This window comes from Tachyglossus aculeatus, chromosome 2, assembly GCF_015852505.1.
Source record: "Tachyglossus aculeatus isolate mTacAcu1 chromosome 2, mTacAcu1.pri, whole genome shotgun sequence".
Lineage (NCBI taxonomy): Eukaryota > Metazoa > Chordata > Mammalia > Monotremata > Tachyglossidae > Tachyglossus > Tachyglossus aculeatus.
Genome location: NC_052067.1, coordinates 166,608,436 through 166,627,555, shown reverse-complemented (window position 1 = coordinate 166,627,555; position 19,120 = coordinate 166,608,436). Strand labels below are relative to the sequence as shown.

General features: G+C 46.2%; 1 protein-coding gene across 1 annotated transcript in view; it reads left to right on the top strand.

Moving 5' to 3' along the window:
- IRAG2 (inositol 1,4,5-triphosphate receptor associated 2) overlaps window positions 1–19,120 on the top strand; it is a 224,946-nt gene that overhangs the window by 58,190 nt on the left and 147,636 nt on the right. The window contains exons 15-17 of the mRNA XM_038771719.1: window positions 10,216–10,334; window positions 12,766–12,874; window positions 13,244–13,394. Of these exons, the coding sequence (XP_038627647.1) occupies window positions 10,216–10,334; window positions 12,766–12,874; window positions 13,244–13,394 (379 nt within the window). The remainder of the gene's footprint in view (window positions 1–10,215; window positions 10,335–12,765; window positions 12,875–13,243; window positions 13,395–19,120) is intronic.

Here is a 19,120-nt window from a genome sequence, read left to right as displayed (position 1 = left end):
CCATTTGACAGATGAGGAAAGGGAGACCCAGAAGGGTGCCCTGTACTAAGCATTTGGGAAAGTCAAACACAAGGATGAGATGGCCCTCTAGTCTGGAGGACAGAAAGCAAGACACCTAGAATTAATGGAATCCGAATAAAGAATTGGATGTACAGATGGGTGGGACTCCTGAGGGGCTTCTGGGTTGCTGGGGCTGCACGGGGGTCTGCAGGTCACTGGGGAAGGTTCGGTGGAGGAGGAGGGAATTTGGGGAGAGTTTTAAAGATAGGGAGAACTGTGCTATTTTATGGTGTTGGTTAGCCACTTACTTTGGTTCAAGCACTCTACTGAGCCTTGGGGTAAATACAGTTACTCAGGTTAGACCTAATCCCTGGCTCATATGTGCCACAGAATCAAATTGAGAGGAAGAAAAAGGCTTCTTTTTAGTAGAATTTGTTAGGCGCTTACTATGTTCTAGGCACTGTATTAAGTGCTTGAAGATATAAGTTCATTCAGTCATTCATTCAATCAATTGTATTTATTAAGCGCTTAATGTGCCTCCCATCCCCTAACCTTTGGGGTCCCTCAAGGTTCAGTTCTTGGTCCCCTTCTATTCTCCATCTACACTCACTCCCTTAGAGAACTCCTTCACTCCCATGGCTTCAGCTGTCATCTCTATGTGGATAACACCCAAATCTATATCTCCTCCCCTGTTCTCTCTCCCTCCCTCCAGGTTCACATTTCTTTCTTCCTTCAGGACATCTCCACCTGGATGTCCTCCCTCCACCTAAAACTCAACATGTCCAAGACAGAGCTCCTTATCTTCCCTCCCAAACCCTGTCTTCTCCCTGACTTTCCCGTCACTGTGGACCTCACAACCATCCTTCCCATCTCACAAGCCCGCACCCTTGGTGTCATCCTCGACTCCGCTCTCTCATTCACACATTCAATCCCTCACCAAAGTCTGACGGTCTCACCTTCACCGCATTGCCAAGATCCGCCCTTTCCTCTCCATCAGAACTGCTACGACGTTAGTACATTCACTCATCCTATCCCTCCTGGATAACTGCATCAGCCTCCTTTCTGACCTCCCAGCCTCCTGCCTCTCCCCACTGCAGTCCATACTTCACTCTGCTGCCCGGATTATCTTTCTACAGAAACGCTCTGGGCATGTCACTCCCCTCCTCAAATATCTCCAGTGGTTGCCTGTCAACTTTCGAATCAAGCAATTAAACTCCTCACTCTCGGCTTCAAAGCTCTCCGTCACCTTGCCCCCTCCTACCGCATCTCCCTTCTCTCCTTCCTCATCCCAGCCCTCACACTCCACTCCTCTGGTGCCACTAACCTTCTCACTGGGCCTCCATCTCATCTGTCTCGATGCCGACCCCTGGACCACGTCCTTCCTCTGGCCTGGAATGCCCTCCCTCCTCAAATTTGCCAAACAATCACTCTCCCCCCTCCCCCTTCAAAGCCATACTAAAGGCACACCTCCTCCAAGAGGCCTTCCCAGACTAAGCCCCCTTTTCCTCAGCTCCCCCTCTCTTACACGTCACTTCAACTTGTTCCCTTTGCTCTTCCCCGCTACAGGGGCACGGTGTATATACGGCACTTGTGGATATATAGAGAAGCAGTGTGGCTCAATGGAAAGAACCCAGGCTTGGGGGTCAGAGGTCATGGGTTCAAATCCCAGCTCCGCCAATTGTCAGCTGTGTGACTTTGGGCAAGTCACTTAACTTCTCTGGACCTCAGTTACCTCATCTGTAAAATGGGGATAAAGACTGTGAACCCCACGTGGGACAACCTGATCACTTTGTAACCTCCCCAGCACTTAGAACAGTGCTTTTCACATAGTAAGCACTTAATAAATGCCATTATTATTATTATCATTATATCCATAATTTGATTTTTTTATATTGATGCCTGTTTACTTGTTTTGAAGTCTGTATTTCCCCCTGCCCTCCTTCCCACCCACCAAGACTTTAAGCCCATTGTGGGCAAGGATTGTCTCTCTTTATTGCTGTATTGTACTTTCCAGGTGCTAGTATGGTGCTCTGCACACAGCAAGGTCTCAATAAATATGATTGAATGAATGCAGCGCACTGTACTAAGCTCTTGGGAAAGAACAATACAACAATAAATAGTGACAATCCCTGCCTACAATGAGCTCACAGTCTAGAGCGGGGAGACAGACATCAATACAAATAAATAAAATAACAGATATATGACATCAATCCAAATAAATAAAATGACAGATATATACATAAGTGCTGTGAGGTGGGGAGGGGGGTGGAATAGTAAAGGCAGCAAGTCAGGGAGATGCAGAAGGGAGTGAGAGATTAGGAAAAGTGGGGCTTAGCTTGGGAAGGCCTCTTGGAGGAGATGGGCCTTCAATAAGGCTTTGAAGGTGCGGAGAGTCATTGTCTGCCGGATTTGTGGAGGGAGGGCCTTCCAGGCTAGAGGAATCATGTCCCACATGGGGTTTACGGCTTTAATCCCTATTTTACAGATGAGTTAACTGAGACATGGAGAAGTTAAGTGATTTGTCCAAAGCCACACTGCAGATCAGCGGCAGAGCTGGGATTAGAACCCAGGTCCTCTGACTCCCAAGCCTGTGCTCTTCGCACTCGGCCTCGCTGCTTCTCCAAATGGCTTTTGAATCCCCATCTCACAGTTGAGGAAACTGAGGGCCAGAGAAGTTAAACGACCTGTCCAAAGTCATACAGCAGACAAGTGACAGAGTCAAGATAAGAACCCAGGTCCGCTGACTCCCGGGTCTGTGCTCTTTCCACACGCTGAGAAGCAGCGTGGCTCAGTGGAAAGAGCACGGGCTTTGGAGTCAGAGGTCATGGGTTCGAATCCCGGCTCCACCACACGTCTGCTGTGTGACCTTGGGCAAGTCACTTAACTTCTCGGAGCCTCAGTTACCTCATCTGTAAAATGGGGATGATGACTGTGAGCCCCACGCGGGACAACCTGATCACCTTGTATCCCCCCCCCAGCGCTTAGAACAGTGCTTTGCACATAGCACTTAACAAATGCCATAAAAAAAAAACTAGGCATTAAGCTCCCTTTCATCCCATTTCTTCTAGACTGTGAGCCCACTGTTGGGTAGGGACTGTCTCTATATGTTGCCAACTTGTACTTCCCAAGCGCTTAGTACAGTGCTCTGCACACAGTAAGCGCTCAATAAATACGATTGATTGATTGATCCCAGGACTGTGAGCTCACTGGGTAAGGAATGTGTCTGTTTATTGTTATACTGTGCCCTCCCAAGCATTTAGTACAGCGCTTTGCAAACAATAAGCACTCAATAAATTCAATCAAATTGAGTTGTTTTGTGGGACAGTTACGATCCCTCCCCCCTTTTCCTTCCTTTCCGACTGTGGGCTTCCTCCCTTGATGAGTACTTTATCTGGAGCTCCACAGCCCTCAGCCACATAATGTGGACGTGACCATTTTCCGGCCCTGTGGTAGCCATGATAAAACCCTCACCACCGGGGTGAGAGAGCTCACTCACCCTTAATTAGACTGTAAGCTCCTTCTCTAGGATGCAAACTTTCATTCATTCATTCGATCGTTCATTCGATCGTATTTATTGAGTGCTTACTGTGTACAGAGCACTGTGCTAAGCGCTTGAAAAGTATAATTCAGCAATAGAGACAATCCCTGCCCACTCCAGGCTTAAAGTCTAGACAGGGGAAGACAGACATCAAAACAAGTAAAGAGACATCACTAGATGTCTATAAATAGAATTATAGATATATAATTATAGATTATAATGTAGTATATACTAGTATATCATATAATATATGCTAGTATATAGTATAATATATACTATATATAATTATATATAATTATATATAATTATATATATATAAATATATAGAATTATAATTATAGGTATATACAAATATATAGAATTATAAGTGCTGTGGGGCAGGTAAACTCGTGGGCAGGGAATTCATTCACTCACTCAATCGTATTGAGCGCTTACTGTATGCAGAGCACTGTACTAAGTGCTTGGAAAGCACAATTTGGCAACAGATAGAGACAATCCCTACCCAACAACGGGCTTACAGTCTAGAAGGGAATGTGTCTGTTATATTGTTGTATCGTCCTCTCCCAAGCACTTAGTCCAGTGCTCTGCATACAGTGGTGCTCAATAAATATGATTGACTGAAGTAGCCTCTCCAGACACACCCTATGTGAGTACGCGAACCCACCTGCTAGTCGGTTCCAGAGGCTCATCACTGAATAATAATTGTGGTATTTGTGAAGTGCTTACTATGGGTCAATGCTAGGGTAGACACAAGATCATCAGAGAAAGCAGTGTGGCTCAGTGGAAAAGAGCATGGGCTTTGGAGTCAGAGGCCATGGGTTCAAATCCCGGCTCCGCCAATTATCAGCTCTGTGACTTTGGGCAAGTCACTTAACTTCTCTGTGCCTGTTACCTCATCTGTAAAATGGGGATGAAGACTGTGAGTCCCCCATGGGACAATTTGATCAACTTGTAACCTCCCCAGCGCTTAGAACAGTGCTTTGCACATAGTAAGTGCTTAATAAATGCCATCATTATTATTATTATCATCAGGTTTTCCCATGTGGCGCTCACAGTGTACAGAGGAGGGAGAAGAGGGTTTGAAGCCTCATTTTGCCCAGTAGAAGTGAAGATGTACTGGTATTTGTTATTCATTCAATCGTATTTATTGAGCACTTACTATGTGCAAAGCACTATCCTAAGTGCTTGGGAGAGTACAATTTAACAACAAACCAACACATTCCTGCCCACAACGAGCTATGTAGCAGGCACTGTACTAAGCACTGGGGCTGATACAAGCTAATCAGGTTGGACACAGTCTCTGTCCCACTTGGGGCTCACAGTCTTAATCCCTATTTTACAGGTGAGGGAATTGAGGTATGGAGAAGTAAAGTGATTTGCCCAAGCCCATACCGCAGACAAGTGGCAGAGCTATGTTTAGAACTCGGGTCCTCTGGGTACTTTTTCCCCTAGGCCACACTCCTTCCCACTTGTTTGGGCTTTGGCTGCCAAGCCAAATGGATCACTAGTATCATGGGGGTTGCGAGACTAACACGGTGAGCAGCCTTCTCCTCTCTGAGACGGACAGGGCCCAGGTGACAGGGCCCAATGATTAGAGCAGAGATCATCACTACTGTATTGAAGTGCTTCTGTGTCAAGCCCAGTGCTAAGCACTAAAGGACTCATGGACCAAGTGGGAGGGAGATAGGGTATTTCATTCCCATTTTACAGGCAAGGAAACTAAGGCATAGAGGAATTAAGTGACTTGCCCAAGGTATTCTGATTCTTTCTCCTCTTCTCCCTCTTCCTCTCTCTCCCTCCTCCTCTCTCTCCTTCCTCTCTCCTCCTGTCTCTCTCCTCCTGTCTCTCTCCTCCTGTCTCTCTCCTCCTGTCTCTCTCCTCCTCTCTCTCTCCTCCTCTCTCTCCCCTCCTCTCTCTCCTCTCCACTCTCTCCCCTATCTCTCCCCTCCTCTCTCTCCCCTCCTCTCTCTCCCCTCCTCTCTCTCCCCTCTCTCCTCTTTCTCCTTTCTCCTCATTCTCCTCCTCCTTTTTCTCCTCATTCTCCTCCTCCTTTTTCTCCTCATTCTCCTCCTCCTTTTTCTCCTCATTCTCCTCCTCCTTTTTCTCCTCATTCTCCTCCTCCTTTTTCTCCTCATTCTCCTCCTCCTTTCTCTCCTCATTCTCCTCCTTCTCTTTCTTTTCCTCCTCTTTCTCCTCCTCTTTCTCATCTATCTGGCCACCAACACCTTTCCCATGTCCTCCCCCTAGCCTGGTGCTCGCTCCCCCCTCCATATCCGCCAAACCACTGCTCTCTCCCCACCCTCAAAGCATTTATTAAGATCACATCTCCTCCAAGAGGCCTTTCCTGATGATGCCCTCTTCTCCCCAGCTGCCTCTGCCTTGTCTAGGCACTTGAATCTGTGACCTTTGACATTCGATATTCACCCCACCCCTACCCCACAGCTCTCATATGCATATCTTTCAAATTATGTATTATAAACTACTTACTCTTATGAATGTCTATCTCCCCCTGTAGACTGGAAACTCGGAACACCCTCCCTCCTCAAATTAGACAATTCCTCTGCCCCACTTCAAAGCCTTATTGAAGGCTCATCTCCCCAAAGAGGCCTTCCCTGACTAAGCCCCACTTTTCCTCATCTCCCACTCCCTTCTGCATCACCATGACTTGCTCCCTTGGCTCTTCCACCCTCTCCTAGCCCCAAAGCACTTATGTCCATACCTGTCATTTTATCTATTTATATTGGTCTGTCTCCCCCCAACCCCGGCCCCGCCTCAAGACTGTGAGCTTGTTATGGGCAGGGATTGTCACTGTTTATTGTTGTATTGTACTTTCCCACATGCTTAGTACAGTGTTCTGCACATGGTAAGTGCTCAATAAATACGATTGAATGAAAGTTAGGAGCAGGGAGTGTGTCTGCCAATTCTGTTGGATTGTACTCTCCCAAATGCTTAGTATAGTGCTCTGCACATAGTAAGTGCTCAATATATGCCATTGTTTGCAGGAAGAACGGGCTATCAAGGTAGAGACCCTGTTTGCCTGTCTACTTCAGTGGATTTCTGGTCCAGAGATGACTTTGGCAGGAAAGGGGGAGGAAATGCTGGAGGTAAGATGTATGATTTTCTCTACTGTGCCTCTTCCCATATGCTTAGCACAGAGTAAGCACTTAATAAATACCATAAACTAGCGATCTTCAGTGCCTTCATCAACAAACACATACCCTGTGAGGGACTGGGATCGTTGCCATTGGCAACCGCCGGGGAATTTTCTGAGCTTTAATTGTGGGCAGAGGATTATATTTTCCCCCGGCAGACTGGAAAAAAATTCACAGGCAACAAGGGCTACAGAAAAGAGAACTGATCATCCATACCTCGTTGCTGACAGTATCCAGGGCTATGATATTTGATGAGCGCTTACTACGTGCCAGTCGTTAAACTGAGATTGTGTCATCTGATCGTATTGGATTCATTCATTCATTCAACCGTATTTATTGAGTGCTTACTGTGTGCAGAGCACTGTACTAAGTGCTTGGGAAGTATATGTTGGCAACGTATAGAGATGGTCCCTACCTAACAAGGGGCTCACAGTCTAGAAGGCGGAGACAGACAACAAAACAAAATGTGTGGACAGGTGTCAAGTCGTAAGAACAAAAAGAATTAAAGCAAAATGCACATCATTAACAAAATAAATAGAATAGTAAATATGTACAAGTAAAATAGAGTAATAAATCTGTACGAACATATATACAGGTGCTTTGGGGAGGGGAAGGAGGTAGGGTGGGGGATGGGGAGGAGGAGATCAATAAGAAAATCAATTAATAAATGGTAACAGTGGTATTAGTTTTACACTTGCAATGTATTAGAGAAGCAGCCGTGCCCTAGTGGATAGAGCGTGGGTCTGGGAGCCAGAGGGTTCTGGGTTCTAATCCTGGCTCCACCACTTATCCACTGTGTGACCTTGGGCCAGTCACTTCCCTTCTCTGGGTCTCAGTTCCCTCAGCTGTAAAATGGAGGTTAAGTCAGTGAGCCCCATGTGGGACTGTGTTCAACCTGATGATTTTGTGTCTACTCCAGCGCTTAGTACAGTGCCTGGCACCTAGTAGGTGTTAAACAAATACCACAAAAAAGGGCCTGGGATGGAGACAAGGTAATCATTATCATCAATCGTATTTATTGAGCGCTTACTATGTGCAGAACACTGTACTAAGCGCTTGGGAAGTACAAATTGGCAACATATAGAGACAGTCCCTACCCAACAGTTAGTTACTTTGTTCAGCCGTTACCTTCCCTAATCCTTTCCCGAACCTGTTTCAAAGTTGCAAAAATGAGAGACATAACAAATGTCATTATTATTATCTTTGTTGTTATGTTTTGTTTAGTTTTGTTGTCTGTCTTCCCCTTCTAGACTGTGAGCCCACTGCTGGGTAGGGACTGTCTCTATATATTGGCAACTTGTACTTCCCAAGTGCTTAGTACAGTGCTGTGCACACAGTAAGCGCTCAATAAATATGATTGATTGATTGATTCTCCTACCCCCTTTCTGTCCTGCTCTGTGATTGGTGGAGCCCAGACTACCACTTGAGGGTCTCCCCAGCCTCCCTGCAATGGTATTTACTGAGCACCTACTCTGTGCAGAACACTGGACTGAGCGCTTGGGAGAGGACAATACAACAATATAGCAGATACATTCCCTGCCCACAATGGGCTTTCAGTCGAGGGGGGAGACAGACATTAATATAAGAGCCCAGCCTTGGGAGTCAGAGGCCGTGGGTTCTAATCCCGGCTCTGCCACTGATCAGCCGTATGATTTAGGGCAGGTCCCTTCACTTCCCTGTGCCTCAGTTACCTCATCTGTAAAATAAGGATTAAGACTGTGAGCCCCACATGGGACAGCCTGATGACCTTGTATCTACCCCAGTGCTTAGAATAGTGCTCGGCACATGGTAAGAGCTTAACAAATGCCATCAATCATCATATATAATTTATGGGCATGTCAGCCAGCCGATCGTATTTATTGAGCACTTACTGAGTACAGAGCACAGTATTAAGTGCTTCGGAGTGTACAGTACAGCAATATAGCGGAAGCAGCATGGCTCAGTGCAAAGAGGCCAGGCTCTGGAGTCAGAGGTCATGGGTTCAAATCCCGGCTCCACCACTTGTCAGCTGTGTGACCTTGGGCAAGTCACTTAACTTCTCTGTGCCTCAGTTACCTCATCTGTAAAATGGGGTTTAAGACTGTGAGCCCCACGTGGGACAACCAGATCACCTTGTAATCTCCCCAGCGCTTAGAACAGTGCTTTGCACATAGTAAGCGCTTAATAAATGCCATTATTATTATTATTATTCCCTGCTTTAAGCTTTAAGTTTAGAGAAGGGAGACTGACATTGATATAGAAGAATAATTTCTGATATATAATTTATAGCTATCTCAGCCAGTCAGTTGATCACATTTATGGAGCACTTACCAAGTGCAGAGCACTGTACTAAATGCTTGGGAGAGTACACTATATCAGACTAAGCCCCCCTTTTCCTCAGCTCCCCCTCCCCAACTCTCCCCACTCGCTTTGCTCTACCCCCCTCCCTGCCCCACAGCACTTGTGTATATATGTACACATCTATAATTCTATTTATATTAATGCCTGTTTATTTGTTTTGATGTGTACATATATATCATATATATATATATATCAATAAGTAAATAGAATTTTAATAAGAACAATAAGATCAATTTTAATAAGATCAATAAGTAAATAGAATTTCATATACATGTATATATGTACGTATCTAAAATTTTACTTATTGATGTTATCAATGCCCATTCACTTGTTTTGATGTCTGTCTCCCCCTTTCTAGAATGTAAGCCCATTTTGGTGGAGATTGTCTCTCTTCTTTGCTGAATTGTTCTTTCCAAGCACTTAGTACTTAGTAAGCGCTCAATAGATATGATTGAATAAATGAAATGTTCCCTGCCCACTACGAGTGTACAGTCTAGTGGGGATATGCTCCTGGACTGAGCCCCCTCCTTCCTCTCTCCCTACTCCCCCTCCCCATTCCCACCACTTTAACTCCTTCCCCTCCCCACAGCACCTGTATATATGTATATATGTTTGTACATATTTATTACTCTATTGATTTTATTTGTACATATTCTGTTTATTTTATTTGGTTAATATGTTTTGTTTTGTTGTCTGTCTCCCCCTTCTAGACTGTGAGCCCGCTGTTGGGTAGGGACTGTCTCTATATATTGCCAACTTATACTTCCCAAGCACTTAGTACAGTGCTCTGCACACAGTAAGCACTCAATAAATACAATTGAATGAATGAATATGCAGTCTAGATAAGTGCAAACATGCCTTATCTTGATACTCTGTTGCTTGCCTAACCTGTAACTTATTTTAACATTTGGTTCTCCTTTAGAGTGTGAATTCCTTGAAGGAATCTGTCTACCAACGCTGTTATAGGGTACTCTCCCAGGCACTTGGCAGAGTGTTCTGTACACTGTGTTCTATACGCTGTGCCCTGCTTAGTGTGTACTAGTGAAGAGAAGCGGGGGAAGAGGCAGATTGCATGATCAAGCACGGGCAGTGCCTCTGGCCTCGACACGGAGGGGCACGGGAGTGAGGAGGGTGTGACTCTTTGCCTCAAGTGCTACACTGTTAGCGGGACACCTTGTCTTTCAGATCCACCAGCAGGAACAGAAGCCAAGCCCCCAGGACCTGCTGCTGAATTTCTTGGAAAAACATGAAGAATCTCTTCAGGACATGCTCTTCAACAAGGCTGGAATTCTGAGGAGAACCAGGTAACAGCACCTTGTTTTCCCAAAACAGTATTTTTCCAGAGGTCAGTTTTCTCAAGGGAAGGTGCCATGTGTGTTGAGCGGTCAAAAACACCACCTCTTTCCTCCCCATCCCGAGGCATAGCCCACTGGGTAGAGCCTGGAACTGGGAGTCAGGAGGACCTGGGTTCTAATCCTGGCTCCACCACTTTTCTGCCGTGTGACTGGGCAGGTCACTTCACTTCTCCATGCCTCAGCTACCTCATCCGGAAAATGGAGATTATGACTGTGAGCCCCATGTGGGACATGGGCTGCGTCCAGGCTGATGAGCTTGTATCTACCCCAGTGCTTAGTACAGTGCCTGGCACATAATAAGCGCTTAACAAATACCATTAAAAAGGCACAAACTGGGGGTCTTCCTCAGTGGTTCTCTGTGACTTCTCTTTCATGTAACCCACTTCTAAATGCTGAGAGGTTTTCCCGGATCTGCCCCTTCCTCTCCCCCAAAACTGCTCCCATCCCTCTCCCAGCTCTAACCTTGCTCTGAATAGATCATTTCATCAGCTTCCTCAGTGGTCTCCCTGCCCTCCAATCTCACCCCCTTCCCCTCCGCTCTAATCTATCCACTGTTGCATGAATCCTCTTCCTGAACGGTTGCTTGGCCTGAAACCCTCTCCTGGCTCCCTCTGCCTCTTCTTGTCCAACAAAAGACTCGGTTTATCCGTCACATTTATTGAGCATTTACCACCTGCAGAGCACTGTACTAAGCATTTGGGAGAGTACAATGTAACAGGCCATAGGCACGTTCCCTACCCACAAAGAGCTTACAGTCTAGAATGGGGAGACGGACATTAATATAAATAAATTATAGGCATGTTCGTAAAGGCTGTGGAGCTGAAAGTAGGGTGAATAAAGGGTACAAATCCAAGTGCAAGAACAATGCAGAATGGAGGAGGAGTAGGGGAAATGAGGACTCAGTAATCTCACTGTGGGCAAGGAATGTGTTTACCAAGTTTTTTCTGTTATACTCTAGCGTGGCTCAGTGGAAAGAGTCCGGGCTTTGGAGTCAGACATCATGGGTTCAAATCCCGGCTCCGCCAATTGTCAGCTGTGTGACTTTGGGGAAGTCACTTAACTTCTCTGGGCCTCAGTTTCCTCATCTGTAAAATGGGAATTAAGACTGTGAGCCCCCCCGTGGGACAACCTGATCACCTTGTAACCTCCCCAGCACTTAGAACAGTGCTTTGCACATAGTAAGTGCTTAATAAAAATGCCATCATCATTATTATTATTACCAAGCACTTAGTACAGCGCTCTGCACACAGTAAACACTCAACAGATACGATTGCCTGGATTGATTGGAAAGCCTCTTAATGATAATGATAATAATGATGGTATTTGTTAAGCACTTACTATGTGTCAAGCACTGTTCTCAGTGCTGCAGTAGATACAAACTAATCAGGTTGGACATAGACCCTGTCCCACATGGGGCTCACAATCTCAATCCTCATTTTACAGATGAGGTAACTGAGGTCAAGAGAACAATAATAATAATAATTATGATATTTGCGAAGCACTATGTGCTGCAGTAGATAAATACTGCAGTAGATAAAACCTAATCAGGTTGGACACAGTCTGTCCCACACAGGACTCACAATCATAATCCTCATTTTACAGATGAGGGAACTGAGGTTGAGAGAAGTGAAGTGGTTTGCCCAAGGTCACACAGCTGACAAGGGGCGGAGCTGGGATTGGAACCCATGATTTTACTAAGTCTCTGGAAGTGGGGAGAAGAATTGTCTGAAGGAGGAGGGCATTCCCCTGCCGGAGAAGCAGCATGGCTCAGTGGAAAGAGCACGGGCTTTGGAGTCAGCGGTCATGGGTTCAAATCCCGGCTCCACCAACTGTCAGCTGTGTGACTTTTGGCAAGTCACTTAACTTCTCTGTGCTTGTTACCTCATCAGTAAAATGGGGCTTAAAACTGATCACCTTGTAAACTGTCCAGTGCTTAGAACAAATACCATCATTATTATTATTCCAGGCCAGAGGCAGGCCCTGGGTGAGGGGTCGGCGGTGAAATAGATGAGATAAAGGTACAGAGAATCGGTTGGCATTAGAGAAGCCAAGTGGTCAAATTAAAATGGCATGGGAGGGTATCGAAAAGCCCATGAGGGTACATGAACACAGTTGATTAAACCCTCCTTTATTCTCGGTTTGGAGAGCAAAGCATCAGCCTCCAATCTAGACTGTAATCTCACTGTGGGCAGGGAATGTGTCCATTTGTTGTTGTACTGGCCTCTCCCCAGTGTTTAGTACAGCGCTCAGCGCTCAGATAGTGCTCAACAAAGATGATCAAATGAATGAACTGCAGGTGTGCTGCTCGGTTGGCTTGTGGTTTTTCCTTTTTTAATTTTTATTTTATTATTTTTGTTTTTCTCTCCCACTCGCTCCCCAGACAACAAGAGCCAGGAGCTACTACCGAGCTGCAAGAAGAGACGGCGAATCAGGCAGAAGCCAGAAGCCGGCAAGGATCTCCGCACCGTCGAGGGTTCGCCAACCGACAGGTGATCCGGACTGCTCTGCTCCTGGGGCCCACATGCGGGGAAAAAAAAAACAAAAAAAACCACCAGTCGCAAAGGGGAACTTGTTTGTTCCTCCCCCTTACCGGGTGCCCACGCTCGACAGAGGAAGTCAAGAGGGGGAGTTGTCAAAAGAGCTTGTCCACAGCTTGCTGATGCAAGAGTCCACTTGGGGAAGACGGTTCATGCAAAGCCAGAAATGCAGAAGTCCAGGCAGCGTTGATCGCTTCCTCGGGGGGCCACGCACGTTATCGATTTGATGCGAGTGACGAGCGGGTATCAAATCGTCAAGATCCCCCCCTCTGCCCCCACTAACCCTCATCCCCTTTGCCTCTCTCCATACGGCTTGTCCAGGAAAACGATGAAGACGGTACGGTCATCCCGGATGGCAAAGAACCCGTCTGTTTGCAGCTTAAATTAGAGGAAGCGATTTCAGCCCAGGCTATAAATACGACGCTATCGAGCGCCCACAGGATCTCCCAGCTGAAGACGAGAGGGCAGAAAAGTGAGTACCGTGAATCCGTGTCTCTGTCCTTCGGGCTTCTGCCGGCTGCTCACCACGCTTCCTTTCCCCATGGCAGCTGTCTTATAGGTTGCTGGATCGGAGACCGCAAACTCTTTTCTTTTGCAACGTTTTATGGGCTGGCTTAGTGCTTATTTTGTCCGTGACCTTTAGTCGGTTGAAGTTTCTCTTCTGCTGCTCCCGCTCTGTATCTTCCCGTGGAGATTGCTTTACTAAAGCATTAGAAGACTGGGTTTTTGTCCTTTCGGTTGGGCTCAGAAAAAGAAACAAAAAAAAAACAAAACAAAAGCATCTCTCCTCTTCAGGATGTTCGGACTTCCATCCCAATCTGCAGAGCCCATTAAATGGGGGAGGTAAACATCACCTTTTTTTTAAAAAAAAAAAAATCTCCTCGGGGTATCAGAAAGGGATTGAAGGGTAAGGAGGATTTCATGCTCAAAAGCCCTAGAGGATGGTTGGCTGTTTATCTGCCTTTCTTCAGTTACTAGTCTCGTAGGCGGATCTGCCTGGAGACCGGCTGATGATCCGAATCCAAGCTCTCGGGGAAAAGCTTACCTACCTAGCAGGGCCGTCTGGTGCTAGCACAGTTTGCCATTGCATCCTTGAGAATCTCCTCATGGTCCAAAGTGTTCTGCTGAAGACCCTCCCCCCCGGCCCCCCTCGCAATCTGGCTCCAAGAACTTCTGCTTAAGTAACAGCTGAGTCATTTTAAATGTAATCTGTTGATCTAGTGTCCAGCACAGAGGCTTCCTGGCTGAAAAATGAACAGTAATGAACGCCCTCCCCCACCCCAAGACCCAGGAGACTGTCCAGACCCCCGGGAGACTCGAGTTTATCTTTCTCAGTCTAGGATGCCCTCCCTCTCCTTGAATAAGAGTGATTCCAGCTCTTAGATAACTATTACTGTGGTATTTAAGGGCTCACTATGTGCCAAGCCCTGTACTAAGTGCTGGAGTAGAGACAGGATGATTGGACGTGATCCTTGTCCCAGAGGGGGTTCATAGGCTAAGTAGGAAGGAGAGCAGATAGCAAATCCCTTTTGACAGATGAGGAAACTGGGGCACAGAGAAGTCAAGGGACTGTCCCAAAGTCACACAGCAGGCAAATGGTGGAGCCGGGATTAGCACCCCGGTCTGCAAAATCTGTCTGTACCTCATCCGTAAATTGGGGATGAAGACTGTGAGCCCCGCGTGGGACAACCTGATTAACTTGTATCTGAAGCAGTGTAGCTCAGTGGAAAGAGCGCGGGCTTGGAAGTCAGAGGTCATGGGTTCGAATCCTGGCTCCTCCACTTGTCAGCTGTGTGACTTTGGGCAAGTCACTTAACTTCTCTGTGCCTCAGTTACCTCATCTGTAAAATGGGGATTAAGACTATGAGCCCCATATGGGACAATCTGATTTCTTTGTGTCCCCCCCCAGCCCTTAAAACAGTGCCTGGCACATAGTAAGTGCTTAACAAATGCCATCGTTATTATTATTATTATTACCCCAGCACTTAGAACAGTGCTTGCACATAGTAAGCGCTTAACAAATACCATCATTATCATTACTATCCAAGTCATTTGATTCCCAGGACCGGACTCTTCCCATAATTCATTCATTCATTTGATCGTATTTATTGAGCGTTTGTGTGCAGAGCACTGTACTATATGTTTGGAAAGTACAATACAGCAATAAAGAGATACCATCCCTGCCCATATTGGGCTTACAGTCTAGAGGGGAGAAATTAAATCTCACTACCTTTTCCTAATAATTTAATAACAATAATAATAACAAGTGTGGTATTTAAGTGCTTACTGTGTGCCAGGCACTGTACTAAGTGCTGGTGTGGGGGTGAATACAAGCAGATCGGGTTGGATACAGTCCCTGTTCCAGATGGGGCTCACAGTCTCCATCCCCATTTAACAGATGAGGTATCTGAGGTCCAAAAAAGTGAAGCGACTCACCCAAGGCCACACAACAGACAAGTGGCAGAGCTGGGATTAGAACCCATGACCTCTTGACTCCCGGGCCCGACTCTCTCCGCTACCTTTCCTTCCCCCTGGGATCCTTGAAGGAGCTGAGTGCGCGCTTCAGATCTGGCCCAGTTGTTGGCTACCGAGTCTACCCTTTCAGGGATCTAAGACATCAGGGAGGTGGGATTATGGAGGAGGGTCTGCTCCTCCCTGCCACATCATCATCATCATCATCAATCGTATTTATTGAGCGCTTACTATGTGCAGAGCACTGTACTAAGCGCTTGGAAAGTACAAATTGGCAACATATAGAGACAGTCCCTACCCAACAGTGGGCTCACAGTCTAAAAGGGGGAGACAGAGAACAAAACCAAACATACTAACAAAATAAATAGAATAGCTATGTACAAGTAAAATATATAAAAAAATAGAGTAATAAATATGTACAAACATATATACATATATACAGGTCCTAGAGGGGCTGCTTCTGGAGGCGGACATTCCCATCCTCACCCTAAAATCTCATCAAAGCTATTACTGAGCCCTTAATTTTGGCTGAGTGCTAGACTAAAACCTTGGGAGAGGACAAGATAGTTAACAGACACATCCCTACCCTCAAGGAGCTTGCAACCTAGCAGAGGACAGAGAAACTAAAATCAATTACAGATGGGAAAGAAACTGAATGTAAAGATATGTGCATAAATGTAATTGTGGTGGAGAGTGAATAATTCATTCAATCGTATTTATTGAGCACTTACTGTGCGGGGGGCACTGTACTAAGTGCTTGGAAAGAACAATTCAGCAATAGAGCAACAGTCCCTGCCCACAGAGGGCTTACAGTCTCAAGTGTAAGCCCCCCGCCTTACCTCCTTCCCCTCTCCACAGCACCTGTTTATATGTATGTAGGTTTGTATGTATTTATTACTCTATTTTATTTGTACACATTTATTCTATTTATTTTATTTTGTTAGTATGTTTGTTTTGTTCTCTGTCTCCCCCTTCTAGACTGTGAGCCCACTGTTGGGTAGGGACTGTCTCTATATGTTGCCAACTTGTACTTCCCAAGCGCTTAGTACAGTGCTCTGCACACAGTAAGTGCTCAATAAATACGAGCTCAATAAATAAATAAATAATAAATAAATAAATCATCTCCCAGAGGAGAGATGATCTTAGCAGGGCTTCTAAGATGGGGAGAGCAGTGGTCTGTCAGAGGTTAAGGAGGAGGGCGCTTCAGGAAAGTTTCAGACCAAGACAATCCATCCATCAATTGTATTTGAGTGATTTTGTTTTTCTGCATAGAGCACTGTACTAGCACTTGGAAAGTATCAGAGTTAGTAGGCACGATCCCTGTTTTATAATCTAGTGGGGGAAGTGGACACTAAAATAAATCACAGGCAAGGACATAACAAAATATAAAGATGTGGACATAAGTGATGGGGGAGGAGATTGACTACACAAATGCTTAGGTGACACAGAAAAGCCATAATGACAGTGGGGATTGTAATTGCAATGATATAACTATGTCATCTGCTGAGTGCTTATTATTTACTAAACGCCGTACAAGGTATCAGGTTGGCTCAGTCCCTGTCTGACGTGGGGCTCACAGTCTAAGTGGGAGGGAGGAGAGTTATTAAAGCTCCATTTTACAGATGAGGAAACTGAGGCACTGTGACAGCCAGTTCCCCTGGTTCCCAGATTTAGGAGAAGGAGGAGGAAGCCAGGAGAATCAATCTGCAGTGCCTGTCACTGGTATATAAGCCTAATCAATCAGAGAGAAGAAATGGGGAGTAAGTAGAAGGCCCAGGCTTGCTTGGGGTGGGAAGAAAGTAAGGGAAGGGGGAGACGCTTGGCCAATTCAGAGGTGAGGGAAAGCACCCTGGGGTCCTGGGAGAGCCAGACACAGCGAGAGCTCCTAATAATAATTTCAACAATAATTATTTCATTTGTTAAGCGTTTACTTTGTGCCCAGCTGCTGTACTAAATGCCGGGGTGGTTATGAGCAAATCGGGTTGGACAGAGTCCCTGTCCCACATGGTGCTCACAGCCTCCATCCCCATTTTGTAGATGAGGTAACTGAGGCCCACAGAAGTGAAGTGAATTGCCCAAGGTCACACAGCAGACAAGTGGCAGAGCTGGGATTAGAACCCGTGGCCTTCAGACTCCCAGTCCCAGGTGCAATAATACTAGTAATGATGGTATTTTTTAAGTGCTTAGAACGGCGTTTTGTATATGATGATGATGATGATGGCATTTCATTCATTCAATCGTATTTATTGAGCACTTACTGTGTGCAGAGCACTGTACTAAGCACTTAAGTGCTTACTATGTGCATCGCACTGTTCTAAGCTCTGGGGAGTATACAAGGTGATCAGGTTGTCCCACGTGGGGCTCACAAAAGTGCTTAACAAATGCCATCATTATTTTATTATTATTAAGCGCTTACTATCATCATCATCATCATCAATCGTATTTATTGAGCGCTTACTGTGTGCAGAGCACTGTGCCAAGCACTGTTCTAAGCGCTGGGGTAGATACAAGGTAATCAGGTTGTCCCACGTGGGGTTTACAGTCTTCATCCCCATTTTACAGATGAGGTCACTGAGGCACCAATAATAATAATAATAATAATAATAATGGCATTTGTTAAGCGCTTACTATGTGTGACGCACTATTCTAAGCACGGGAGGGGCTACAAAGTGATCAGATTGTCCCAAGTGGGGCTTAAAGTCTTAATCCCCATTTTCCAGATGAGGTAACTGAGGCTCAGAGAAGTTAAGTGATTTGCCCAAGGTCACAAAGCAAACATGTGGCAGAGCCGGGATTAGAACCCATGACCTTTGACTCCCAAGCCCGGGCTCTTGCCACTAAACTGGATGGACACAGGGCAGAGGGACGGATCGGAGAAGACCCGTCCAGCAAAGGTTCAAAGTCCAGCAGTTAGAACTCTGCAGGAGCGAAGTTCCTTCCCCCGAGAGCGAGAAGAGAATGTGAACCTTGGGATGCCAACAGGGAAATACGGAGTGTCCTCGTGGGACATGTGTGTTGGGGAAAAGTAATAGAACCAGGAAAAGGTGATTTGAACTACATTTGTTTTGGTTTTGAAGAACTTTTCATTCACTTGATCGTCTTTATTGAGCACTTGCTGTGTACAGAGCATTGTACTAAGCACCTGGGAGAGTACTAAATCATCCTCAATCGTATTTATTGAGCGCTTACTATGTGCAGAGCACTGTACTAAGCGCTTGGGAAGTACAAATTGGCAACATATAGAGACAGTCCCTACCCAACAGTGGGCTCACATTCTAAAAGGACTAAATATTATAGAGAGGTCAGATCTTGGTCTCTGCCTGAGGTGTAGGGGCTGGGTGAGATGGTCTGGGCTCTGAGGAGAGATGTGATTTGGGGAGCAGTGCTTGCAGGTGGGAACGCTCTGTCAAGGAGCTTTCTCCTTGCTGCCCCAGGAAGTAGGTGGTAGGCTGGACCCTGATTCATTCATTTATACAGACAAAAACTCCTCACCCTGGGCTTCAAGGCTGTCCATCCCCTCGCCCCCTCCTACCTCACCTCCCTTCTCTCCTTCTCCAGCCCAGCCCGCACCCTCCGCTCCTCTGCCGCTAATCTCCTCACCGTACCTCGTTCTCGCCTGTCCCGCCATCGACCCCCGGCCCACGTCATCCCCCGGGCCTGGAACGCCCTCCCTCTGCCCCTCCGCCAAGCTCGCTCTCTTCCTCCCTTCAAAGTCCTACTGAGAGC